The sequence below is a fragment of the Vombatus ursinus genome, unplaced genomic scaffold (genome assembly GCF_900497805.2).
Source record: "Vombatus ursinus unplaced genomic scaffold, bare-nosed wombat genome assembly UNPS02014798.1, whole genome shotgun sequence".
In the NCBI taxonomy this organism is placed as follows: Eukaryota; Metazoa; Chordata; class Mammalia; order Diprotodontia; family Vombatidae; genus Vombatus; species Vombatus ursinus.
Window position 1 is genome coordinate 55972988 of NW_020954576.1, and position 12049 is coordinate 55985036.

Genomic DNA, 12049 nt, shown 5'->3' on the forward strand with positions numbered 1-12049 from the left:
TCCAGTAGCATTGGAAGTGAAACAAGGATGTCTATTATCACCACTCTTATTCAATATTATACTAGGAAATGTTAGCTTTAGCAATAAGAGAGGAAAAAGAAATTGAAGGAATTAGAATAGGCAGGGAAGAAACAAAGCTGTCACTCTTGCAGATGATATGATGACATACTTAGAGAATCCTAGAGAATCAAGTAAAAATTACTTGAAATAATAAACAAATTTAGCAAAGTTGCAGGACATAAAATAAACTCACATAAATCATCGGCATTTCTATATATTACTAACAAAGCCCAGCAGCAAGAGATAGAAAGGGATATTCCATTCAAAGTTACTGTTGACACTATAAAATATTTGGGAGTCTACCTGCCAAAACAAACTCAGGCACTATTCAGCAGTACAAGGATCTAAGACAACTCCAAAAGACTCCTGATGGAAAATGCTATCCTCATCCAGAGAAAGAACTGTGGAGTCTGAATGCAGATGGAAGTGTATTATTTGCTCTCCTTTTCTTTTGTTGTTTTGTTTTGTTTCTTCCATCTTGTGGTTCCTCCCATTCGTTCTAATTCTTCTTTACATCATGACTAATGTGAAAGTATGCTTAATATGAATGTATAAGTAGAGCCTATATCAGATTGCACACTGTCTTCAAGAAGGGGGAGGATAGGGAGGAGGAAAAAAATTTAAAACTCAAAATCTTACGGAAGTAAATATTGAAAACTAAAAATAAATAATTATTTTAAAAAATTTTTAAAGAAAAGGAAGGCTCTAATATTAAGGGGGATCAGGTAAGACTTCTTATAAAAGATGAGATATTAGTTGGGACTTGAAATTTCCCATGGAGATGAGGAGGAAAAGCATTCCAGACATGGAAGACAGCCAGTGAAAACATCTGGAGCCTGGAAATTGAATGTGTTGTGCAAAGAACAGCAATGAAGGCCATCATCAATGGATCACAATAGTGTCATGAAAACCTAGAAAGAAGAGCACATCAAGGAAGAGACAGGGATCAAAAGTGTCAGAGGCTACAGGGATGTCAAGGAGAAGGAGAATTGAGAAAGGGCCATTGGATTTAGCATTTAAGAGATTATTAAATATCTTTAGGATAGGTAGATGGCTCAGTGGATAGAGCACTGGGTTTGGAATCAAGATTCATCTGCATGAGTTCACATCTGACCTCAGACTCTTATTAGTTCTGTTACCCTGGGCAAGTCACTTAATCCTATTTACCCCAGTTCCTTATCTGTAAGATGAGCTGGAGAAGAAAATGGACAAGTCACTCCAGTATGTTTGCCAAGAAAACTCCAAATGGGGTCACAAAGAGTCAGACATAAATAAAACAATTGAACAACAACAACAAATGTCTTTGAAAGTATTTGAAAGGCTGTTAAATATAAGAGAGATTAGATTTAGGATAATTGATTTGGATTTGGAAGAGACCTGAAAGGACTGATCCAAGTCCTTCCTCCTTCATTTTACACATGAGGAAACTGAATAAGGGCCAGAAATGATACAAATCTAACCCAAGGCCATGCCATCAATGGAGCTATGATTTGAACAAGATCCTCTGACCCCAAATGTGCTGTTCTTTCTACTATGCCACACTGCTGATTAGCCCAACAGGCAAAATCAGAGATTCTTAGAAGTTGGGGGGTGTGGGATTTAGGCTCCAGAAGTACAGCAGCTGGCCTCAGGAGGCAGTGCCCCCTGCCCTCTAAGAGGGACCTTCAAAGAAAGACTAGATGACCACTTATTAGGTATGGGACAAGGGGTGTAGGTGGGACTGGGTGGCCGCTGAGATGAAGTGAAGTGGAAAGAATCTATTTCCAATTGGAAAAATGGCACAGCCTGGGGAAGTGGCATGTAGGAAAGAAATGAACTACTCTGTGTTCTTTCTTAGCAGTGCTCCTGAAAAGGGGTCAAACCTCAGTTAGTTGAATACTCTCCTCCCTTTCACCCTTATTAAGGAAGCAGATCTATTTTTAGTATGTAACTATTATCCCACCCTAAAATAAACTTCATTCATTATCATCTGAATGTTAAGTGTAGTATTGTGAATAGCTTTCTAGAGATGTTTACCTCCCCCCTGAGAGTTTACATCATAAAGAAAGTCACCTACAGTTATTGAGAAGTCTCTTTGTCAAATTCAGTTATAGTTCCTTTTGTGGGTGGGGCAAGATCAATCAATTAATCAACTCGAATTTATTAAGCATCTACTATATGCCAGATACCATGCTAAGACAAAATGTTCATTTTACGTTTGGGCTAGATCTATTCATACCCCTCTACCATCTCATTTGTTACAAGGTGGTCCCATTACATCCTGGATTTCTCACGTTGGAGGTCTATGATCTGTGCCTGGCTTTCTTGGGCCCAGCGCTGGCCTACCTTCGAGTGTCAGACATGCATGAACTGGAGGTGGACCTGATTGACAAAGTAAGAGGGGTTTGCTGCCATCACAACTAGAGGGGTCATCATTCTCACACTAGAAGTTTGCTATTGGGCTCACGTACTAAGCATGGGGAGTTAATTTATAAAAATACACAACAGCCTCTGCTTTTTTATAAAGAGAAGAGATGTAAAAACTAAATTGTATTGAAGATATGCATGGAATCAAAGAGCAGGATACTAAAAATAGTATGCAGAGATTGGATTGCTTTGGTTAAAAGAATCAGGCAGGCAAAATGTAACGTGGCACTGGCTCTTCTTTCACACCCCTGTGGCACCACTTCTACAGCTTGGATCCCCACAGAAAGGAGGTTGACTGGGACTCTTCTGTTCTTTGAGACTTCACATGAGGCTTATCTGTAGGTAATAATAATAATCATAGCTGCTTTAAAGTTTAAAAAACACCTTACATATATTATCTGATTTATGCCTTACAACAATTCTCCATGGTAGGAACCACTGGTATTCTTTTTATATAACTGAGAAAATTAAGGCTCAGTGATTCACCCACGATTATGTAGTTACCAAGTATCAGAGACAGAATATGAACCCACATTGGCTTGACTCCAAGTCCAACATTCAATCTACTACATCATGGTACCTTTCAACCAAAAAATACTCAAATCTACCATTTTCTCTTGACTCTCAGGTTGAGATTGGGAAATCTGTATTAGTGACAGTGAGAGTTCTAGGCTATTCTAAACTCCCATTCCGAAATAAGTACTTCCGAAATATGGATCTAAAACTTCAGTTGGCCTCTGCCATTGTCACACTAACGTGAGTATCATCATCTGTAATTCTTTCTCCCTATTTTAGGTGTCTCCTCACTTCCAAGAGACTCTCCCTTTCACATATCCTAACTCCTTAGAGTTATTTCTGCCTTCTCATTTCTGTTTTGCTATAAAACTCTTCAGTTCCTAATCTTCCTTGTTATAAAAATATTCATCTGACTGTAGCACCCCATCTGGGCCACTCCCCAAACTTGCATTCACAGTCATAGGATGCATCCCCAGAGGGTGGCTGTTACTCTTGGATTCTAAAGTTACCCTCAAGGTAATTTCATAAACTATAGCTTCTGAGACCCTACTGGTATACTTTCATTAACAGTCACCCGGTAGCACATTAGCTCTTAGCAAAGGCACTTATGAAGATGACGTAAAAACAATAAGTACAAAACAGCCCCTCCCCTCATAAACCTGTGATACATTCTCCTACACATGTACATGATATCAGCTGGAAGAGTGGACAAAAAACTTCAAATTCAGTTGTAATAAGGTACATGTTACATATACGTAATACATGTGTGCCAAGGCAACTCAGAACTCTGGTATTACTTACTTCAGGGCCTAGAAGGCTTTTTTTCCCCTGAGAGGAAACCCTCTTTGCAGTTCAGCTCTCAGGTGCCACAGTACCTCTATAGTCCATAGCTGGTTCTCTTCCCTGAGGCTGGGGACTACTTTTGCTCGTCTGGGTTCTAGGGGTATCCCTGAGGGGCTGGAGCATCCCTCTCTAATGCTATGGGCAGAAGCCCACATTTCAGTATGTCCTCCCAATATGTCTCTTGGAAGTGAGAAGAGACCTTAATCACTAATTAAAATTACTGTCTCCCTTGTATCATCAATGCCTTCCAGTGATTAGTTCCTCAGTATCATTTAACCAATTAATATCAATTAGCTTTTACAAAGGGTTATTTACTGAGAAGGTATAACAAGAACAGAAATACAAACATTTCCTCTCAAACTGGACACGCTTTTCCCCATACCACCTCTGTCTTTAGAGAGAGTAGATTCAGATCTAAAGCATTTGCTCCAAAGCAATCTTGCCAATTAAGTTCACTTCTGAATGTGGCAATCACTCCCTCCTATAGAATGAAGAATCTTAACTGAGGGATCAGTCCACTTCTAGGATTGCTAGCAGAGCAAACTTAGCTGCCCCTAAACTCTGGCATGAGCTGCAGCTTACAGACCTTGGCATCTCTCCTGGTCTTGTAAACTTTGGACCTTGTAAGCTGTGGACTGGTTCGTCCCATCTCCTACATTCTTTCCTCTAAGACAGAAAATAATAGACACAGGAACTGAAGCAGCAAAAGGACCATGTGCTCATCATGATTTCATGCCAGCTCTGGGTAGGAGAGAGGGCCCAAGGGTCTTCCCTGCAGAGGCCCACAGAAACTAGCCCACCTTGCTGGGCATCAGGGAAGGAAAAAAGACCAAGTTACCCCTGCAAGAGTCTTTTGTAATTATTCCCAGCTCCAGCTTAAAATTCACTTCTTTTAAATTAATATCAAGTGAGAAAATGAATGCCTGCCTGTGGGGAACAGGCTAAAAGCAGGCTTACTAGGCTTCAACATGGGTATGCAGCAGGCAAAATACTATGTGCTGGAAGAACTGGATTCCCATTAACCAGCCTCCTCATTACACACATATCTCTAATAAGAGTCTTATATCCAAGATATATAGACAGCTAACAGAAATATGAGACCAAAAGCCATTCCTCATTAAGTGATCAAAAGATGTAAACAAATTGATCTCAAAAGAAGAATTACAGATTATTAACAACTATATGAAAGAATGTTCCAAAAGACTAGTAATAAGAGAAATATAAATATAAAACTTCTCAGATTTTACCTCATACCCAGCAAATTGGCAAATATGACAAAAGATGGAAATAGTCTATGCTGGAGGGGTTGTCGAAGGATGGGGACACTAAGATACTAATGGTGGAGCAGTAAATTAGTCCAACCATTCTGGAAAGTAATTTGAAATTATGCAAAAAAGTAACTAAAATGTCCAACTCCTCATGAGGACATATTCCCCAAGGAAATCAACGATCAAAAGAAAGATACCATATCTCACAAAATATTTCTGGTAGCACTTTTTGTAGTGGCAAGAAACTAGAAAAAGTAGATGTTCATCAACTGGGAAATGGCTAAACAAATTATGGCACATGAAGGGAAGGACATAAGCGTTTATATAGTGCTTACTATGTGCCAGTCACTGTGCTAAATATTATTTTATACATATTATCTCCTTTGATCTCTGCAACATGCCTGTGATGTAGGTGCGGTTACTATCTCCATTTTACAGATGAAAAAACTTTAGAAGGCAGAAGTGAAATGACTTGCCCAGGGTCACAGAGCTAGGAAGTATGCTATAACAAATTATGAATATAAAGAATAGAAAAAAGAATGGAAAAACTTAGGTGAATTTTGATGCAAAGCAAAGTAAGCAAAACAAAAAAAAGTATGTTTTGTTCCTACAGTCATGTAAATGGGGAAAAAAAAATATCAACTGATTTCTGTGAAACCATAATGACCAAGTTTGGCATCAAAGAAGACACATGAGAATGTAACTGTAATTTGTGGGACTGACCCAGAGCAGTCCTTTGTTAGCTTAGGTTCAGTACTGGAATGAAATGAAGCACTCGTCATTCATTGGTTAGCAAAAGGATATTTACTTAGCTATAGCCTAGAAAGGATATTCACCACACTTAAACTTGGAGAGAACCAGCCCACTTTGCTTCAGTATGGAATGTGTCTGGTCATTCACAGGCAGTAGAATGATAAATACTCTATTTTGAGATATATGCCAAGTCTGACATGCCCATACCCCTGGCAAGCAGGTCTAGAACATGCCAGTGTAATCAAAGACCACCAAGAAGTTCCTTCAAAAGAAGTTGAGTTTGAGCCTTAACTCAATCCAGTCAGGTTCCAGGGACTCACCTTTGGGGGTAGAGGGACTTGCCTATCCCCTTGAAGGAGAGGGGGAGGGGAGAACCTGAGTTAATAATGATCCAATCACAGTACCTTACCCTGCTTCCGGTATGGGAAGGGTGAGATAAGTATAGAACAATGCTGTAATGTCCACCTCCTTCATTCCTACTCAGGTGCTACTGAATGGAGCTGGAGAAAATCATGAAATCATGTTGACTGGTTACACATTTATGTTCCATAATCTTAACTGGGCCTTCCCTACAGCCCAAGAGTACTCTAACACCTCCCTAATCCCTCTCCTATGCACCACAGCAACTGTTCCAGTCCCTTCTTATGCCTCCCATAGCACTCGCACCACCTAACTTTTCTTCATAGGATCTCAACTCATGTTTCACCAAAAACAATCAAGACCATTCAGTGAAAGCTCTCTCTTCCATATTCTTCTGACATCATCCCACACTATTTTCTTCTTCAATCCTGTCTCAAATGAAAAGGTGACTTTTCCTGGATCTATATCCAGGCCATTCTTCTGAGTGTTCTTTTCTTTTCCTTCTCTATTCTCCTTCTCTCTCTGCTTTCATTAGTTCATATGGGTTCACTTATTATTTCTATTTGGATAATTCCTAGACTTGTATGTCCACCTCAAATTTCAAACCAGAGCTCCAGTCCCACATCACCAATTGTCTTTTAGACATCTTGAATGGGATATCCATTTGAGGCAACTAAATTTCAGCATGTTCAAAATGGAACTTATTCCCCCCCCCAAAAAAAGAAATCCTCCTCTCTTCACATTTACACAGTTCCATTGAGTACCATTGTCCTCCCACACACTCAGGATGGTGACATTGTTATCATCCCTGACTCTTCACTCACTCTCGCCCTATATTTCCAGTCAGTTGCCATTTCTTTGTCCTTTCTTTCTCCACAGAATCTCTTATATCTCCCCATCTCTGTACTCACAGAGCACCACCATAGTTCTGGCCCTTTTCACCCCTTCTTTGTATGACTGTGGCAGCCTCAAGTCTGCCCTCTCCAAGCTTCTGCTCATCTGCCAAGATGGTTTTTCTGAGGACATAGCTGGCCATTCAGTAAACCCCAATGGCTTCCTGTTACCTCCTAGATCAAATATAACTGTTTGGCACTTAAAACCTTTCACATCCCAGCCCAGGGGTGGGGAACCTGTGGCTTCAAGGCCACATGTGGCCCTCTAGGCCCTCAAGTGCAGCCCTTTGAATCACTCCAAACTTCACAGAACAAATCCCCTTAATAAAAGGAGTTGGACTCAATCAAAAGGCCACACCCAAGGACCTAGAAGGCCACATGTGGCCTTGAGGCTGCAGGTTCCCCACCCCTGACCCAGCCCCTTCCCATATCTCCACTCATATACTTTACTCCCTTCTACACATGGTGTGTGGTCCAACTCCACTGACCTTGCTGTTCCTCACACATGACCCTCCTATCTCCTGACTCTGGGCCTTTTCATTATCTGTATTCTATATCAGTTAAAATCTTTTTTTTTTAAATACATTAAATGCTTACTATGTTCCAGGCACTGTACTAAACACTGAGGATACAAATAAAGGCAAAAATACTATCCCTACCCTCAAGAAGCTTATATTTTAACAAGGGGAGACAGCATTGTAAATCACCATTTATACTCTGAATATGTACAGAATAGATGGAAGACATTCTTGGAAGGAAGTCACTGACAGTTGAGGAAAGAAGTCAGAGGAGTAATGTGAAATGCTATACAAATGGTCAAGGAATTTGACAGGAAGAAGTCTTTGGAATGTGCAATAAGGAAGTTATTAGTGACGAGGAAAACAAATTTCGGTAGATTTCTCATTTCTGCAGAGGTACTTTGGGCTAAAACAATGTATGTTTATAGTTAGCTTTGCTGGTAATCCCCTCATAGGTAATAGGAAATACAGGACAATTAGGTGGTTTGCCATTCCTGCCAGTTAGAGATGAGGCCTCGTTATGTTATTGTTATTCTCTTAGAGCTCCAGGACAAACCACTGCTTTTCTAGAGCTTCCTGCCATTGCCCAGAAATGTATCTTGGCTTTGGACATTCATTTCTGGTCATTAATCTTTGGCATTGTAAGCTACTCAAAGCCTTCTGAAGCTGTGAATGAGCAGGATATGAAGTCCCTGGCAACTTGCCTACCTAACCAGGAAAGCCCATAGCTTGGACACTACCAAAATAAGATCCCCTCCATTCCCTGGTTCAATACTCCTGACACATGGATCTCTACAGGTTCATGGAGGAACAAGATGAATACTCTGAAAGCTATATTCTTCGAGCTGTCACCATTGGGCAAACCACATTGGTTGCTATTGCCATAGATAAGATGGGAAGAAAGTTCACATCAACCCCTCGACAGATTGAAGTAAGGAAGCCATCTGGCCCAAAGTTCATACTTCATCCTCCTTCTGGGCTGTGGTTTAAGTTGCCCATCTTTCTGTTATTATTTGCTCTTTTTGGAAAGAAAATCCCAAAATGTCCTTTAGTTTAAAAAAAAAAATGCTATCTAAAGCCTGAGCAGTTTAAAAAAAAAAACTGACTTGAGTAATTACTTTCCTTTTGATTCTTTCTCCAAAGGTGTTTCCTCCATTCAGACTTGTTCCAGAGAAAATGACACTGATTCCAACCAACATGATGCAGGTAATCATAAAGGCAGAGAGAAATGAGATTCACTCCTCCTACTTCTTGTGGGCTTCCTCTACTCTGTTCCAAGCCTAATTCTAACAGGATCTGACTAAGAAGAAAAAAGAACATTTTCTCCTAACCCTGACGTGCATAGTGTAAACTGGCACTTGAAAAACCTGTGAGCTATTTCCAGCTCATCCTTTTACTCTCCAACTAGTTTGATGAGCAACACACTGGTTTACATAGGGAAACAGGTGGGGAGGGAGACAAAAGAGAGAAAATCTTGGGAAGTAGGATGTGGATTCTTTTCATCCCCCAATTGTTCATTGTTATGTTTAAATGAATTTCAGGTAATGTCAGAAGGTGGTCCCCAACCTCAGTCTATCATTCACTTCTCCATCAGTAATCAGACTGTGGCTGTTGTTAATAGGCGAGGGCAGGTCACAGGACAGGTGGTTGGCACAGCCGTGGTCCATGGAACCATCCAGACAGTAAATGAAGATACTGGCAAAGTCATTGTGTTTTCTCAGGTACATCTTTGGGGCTCTCCACTTTTTCCCTCTCTCTTTACTCTCTGCCAATATTGACATCATAGAAAGACCCTTTCCTTTCCCCTTAACTGGGACTCCTCAAATGGGCCTAGGCAATGTGCAGTCTTTATCGGAAAACCTACAGCATTTGTGTCATCATTCTTTTTTTAATTATTACTTATTTTTGACATTTTCTGGAAGCAATCAGAGTTAAATGACTTGCCTAAGGTCACATGACTAGTAAGTGTCTGAGACTGGATTTGAACTCAGGTCTCCTTGCCTCCAGGGCTGGTGCTCTATCTACTGCACCACCTAGATGCCCCAGCATCATTCTTTTTTGTTGTTGTTGTTTTTTGTTTTTTGGTGAGGCAGTCGGGGTTAAGTGACTTGCTCAGGGTCACACAGCTAGTAAGTGTCAAGTGTCTGAGGCTGGATTTGAACTCAGGTCCTCCTGAATCCAGGGCTGGTTTTCTGTCTACTGTGCCACTTAGCTGCCCACCAGCATCATTCTTAATATTGCAGAACATGGCACGTACCCTCCAGGAATTTCTTGTTTTTCCTTCCCAAATAATAATTTTTATACTTTTTAAAAAAAATAATTACTTTCCAATATATTCCCTTATTGAAATCTCCTTTGTAAAAGAAAAATTTTAATTAATTATCTGAGTAACCTCATCATACAGTATAGGCATCATTCCATGTCTGTAGGCCCCTTCACCCCTTTGCCAAGAAGAGAGGGATATGGTTCTTTTTTTCTATAACAGAAGTTGTCTACTGTACTTTATCTGAGTTTAGCTTCTTTTTGATGATCTTTTCTTTTGCATTATTGTAGTCATTTAGAATATTATTCTCTTAGTTCTACTTTGCATCATAATCATATTTCTAATTTCTTACGCCAACCAATACTCCAGAACCTTTATGTACACCTCTGTTTGGCCAGTGAAGCCCTTCACAACCTGGCCCCAACTTAACTTTCCAACTTTATTATTTATTATTCCCCTTCCCTCTGTGGCCCAATAAACCTCAACTCACAGGTGACATCCCATCTCCTCTTCCCATGCCTTTGCACAGACCATTCCCTGTGTCTGTAATGATCTTCCCCTCACTCCTTACCTCTTCTTCTGAGAATCCCTCATTTCCTTCAAAACTCAACTAAAGCACCACCTTTCAACTTATTTTGTATAAGTATTCATGTACATATTATCTCCCCCAATAGAATGTAAGCTTTTTGAGGGAAGGGATTTCTCATTTTTGTCTTTGTATTCCTAACACCTATCGTAGATCCTGTCACATAGTAGGCATGTTGACTGATACAGCCATTCCACAATAAGTGGACACCTACTTTGTTTACAACTTTTTTTTGGAAGAGTGCTTCTTTGGACCTTTCATTATTATAGAAGACCTTTCCTTTTGTCATTGACCTCTTTCTCAAGAAATTTCTTAAAGAGAAAAGTCATATTCTCAACCCTGATTGGTATTTTGAGCTTTGCTTCTACTACCAAAATTAGCATTGCAATTAGAGCCCTCACCCAAGCTCGTCTCTCCATGTTGTAGACACTCCTTTCATATCTAAATTTCCTTTTCCCTTTACTGGACAGGATGAAGTGCAGGTAGAAGTTGTCCAGCTTAGGGCTGTTAGGATCCTTGCACCTGCAACACGTCTCATCACAGCCACAGAGGTGAGTACTCAGCCTCACTTCTCACTGAAGCTATCATTCCACCAGTGTCAGCTGGTTGGATAACCAGTATTATGATGCTTTTTTCTATCAGATGCCTGTCTATGTCATGGGGGTAAGCAGTACCCAGACCCCTTTCTCCTTCAGCAATGCAAACCCTGGACTCACATTCCGCTGGTCAATGAGCAAACGAGATGTACTAGATTTGGTACCCAGGCACTCAGAGGTATGAGTTCATCCATTATGTCACTGTGTCAAAATCTTGTTATTAGTGTATTAGGAGCTTAGGCTAACTCTTATCCTATGAACTATAAACCTTGTTGACAGAGAAGCAAATGATGTAAAGAAGAAAAAAGTTATGTAGGAGCAATGGATTGTCTAAAAGAGCTTATTGATAAGTGTTTTGTGACATAAAAATTTCTGTTGCACAGTCACAGAGAAGTTTGTCACTGTTTTCATGGAGTCTGTCTCCAGCTCCGAGATCACAATCTTCCTTAGAAATACTGTGAGTTTTTAAGTCAAAGTGATACTTAGTATCACAATTATTGTCTTTCCTGTATATGGCATTGAGAGGAATATGCTGATTTCTTTTCTGATTTGGGAACTTATTCAATATCCTGTAGTTTTACTCGAAGAACACTAGAGTTTACTTGTGCTAAACATGTTTTCTTAGCCAAAAGTAAATGAGCTACACTAGCCCAACTCCATGCCTTAAAGTGTGTTATCAGTGGTACTTTGTCATATTACTAGGTATCCTTTCTCTAGCTTTAACTGAACTCTAATCGTATTTTAATAGAGTTGTTTTTTGTCAGACTACTCACATGATTCTTGGTCATCCAGCATCTACTATGCTGGAGCCATTTAAAACAGATCTGTATTTTAGGTTAAATAAATCTGTATTGATTTATTATTCCCTAGTGAAAGAAAAATGTTTTAGAATAAAATTCAGAGGGAAAAAAAGGCAGAAAGTTGGCTTGTGACTTGGTAAGTAGCATTGAGCATATCTTACTGAAAATAGAACTCATGGGCAGTATT

At 39.9% G+C, this 12049-nt stretch overlaps 1 protein-coding gene across 1 annotated transcript in view; it reads left to right on the forward strand.

Moving 5' to 3' along the window:
• LOC114049445 (nuclear pore membrane glycoprotein 210-like) overlaps window positions 1–12049 on the forward strand; it is a 126725-nt gene that overhangs the window by 77456 nt on the left and 37220 nt on the right. The window contains exons 20-26 of the mRNA XM_027870703.1: window positions 2305–2433; window positions 3095–3222; window positions 8416–8548; window positions 8761–8823; window positions 9159–9338; window positions 10937–11017; window positions 11109–11240. Of these exons, the coding sequence (XP_027726504.1) occupies window positions 2305–2433; window positions 3095–3222; window positions 8416–8548; window positions 8761–8823; window positions 9159–9338; window positions 10937–11017; window positions 11109–11240 (846 nt within the window). The remainder of the gene's footprint in view (window positions 1–2304; window positions 2434–3094; window positions 3223–8415; window positions 8549–8760; window positions 8824–9158; window positions 9339–10936; window positions 11018–11108; window positions 11241–12049) is intronic.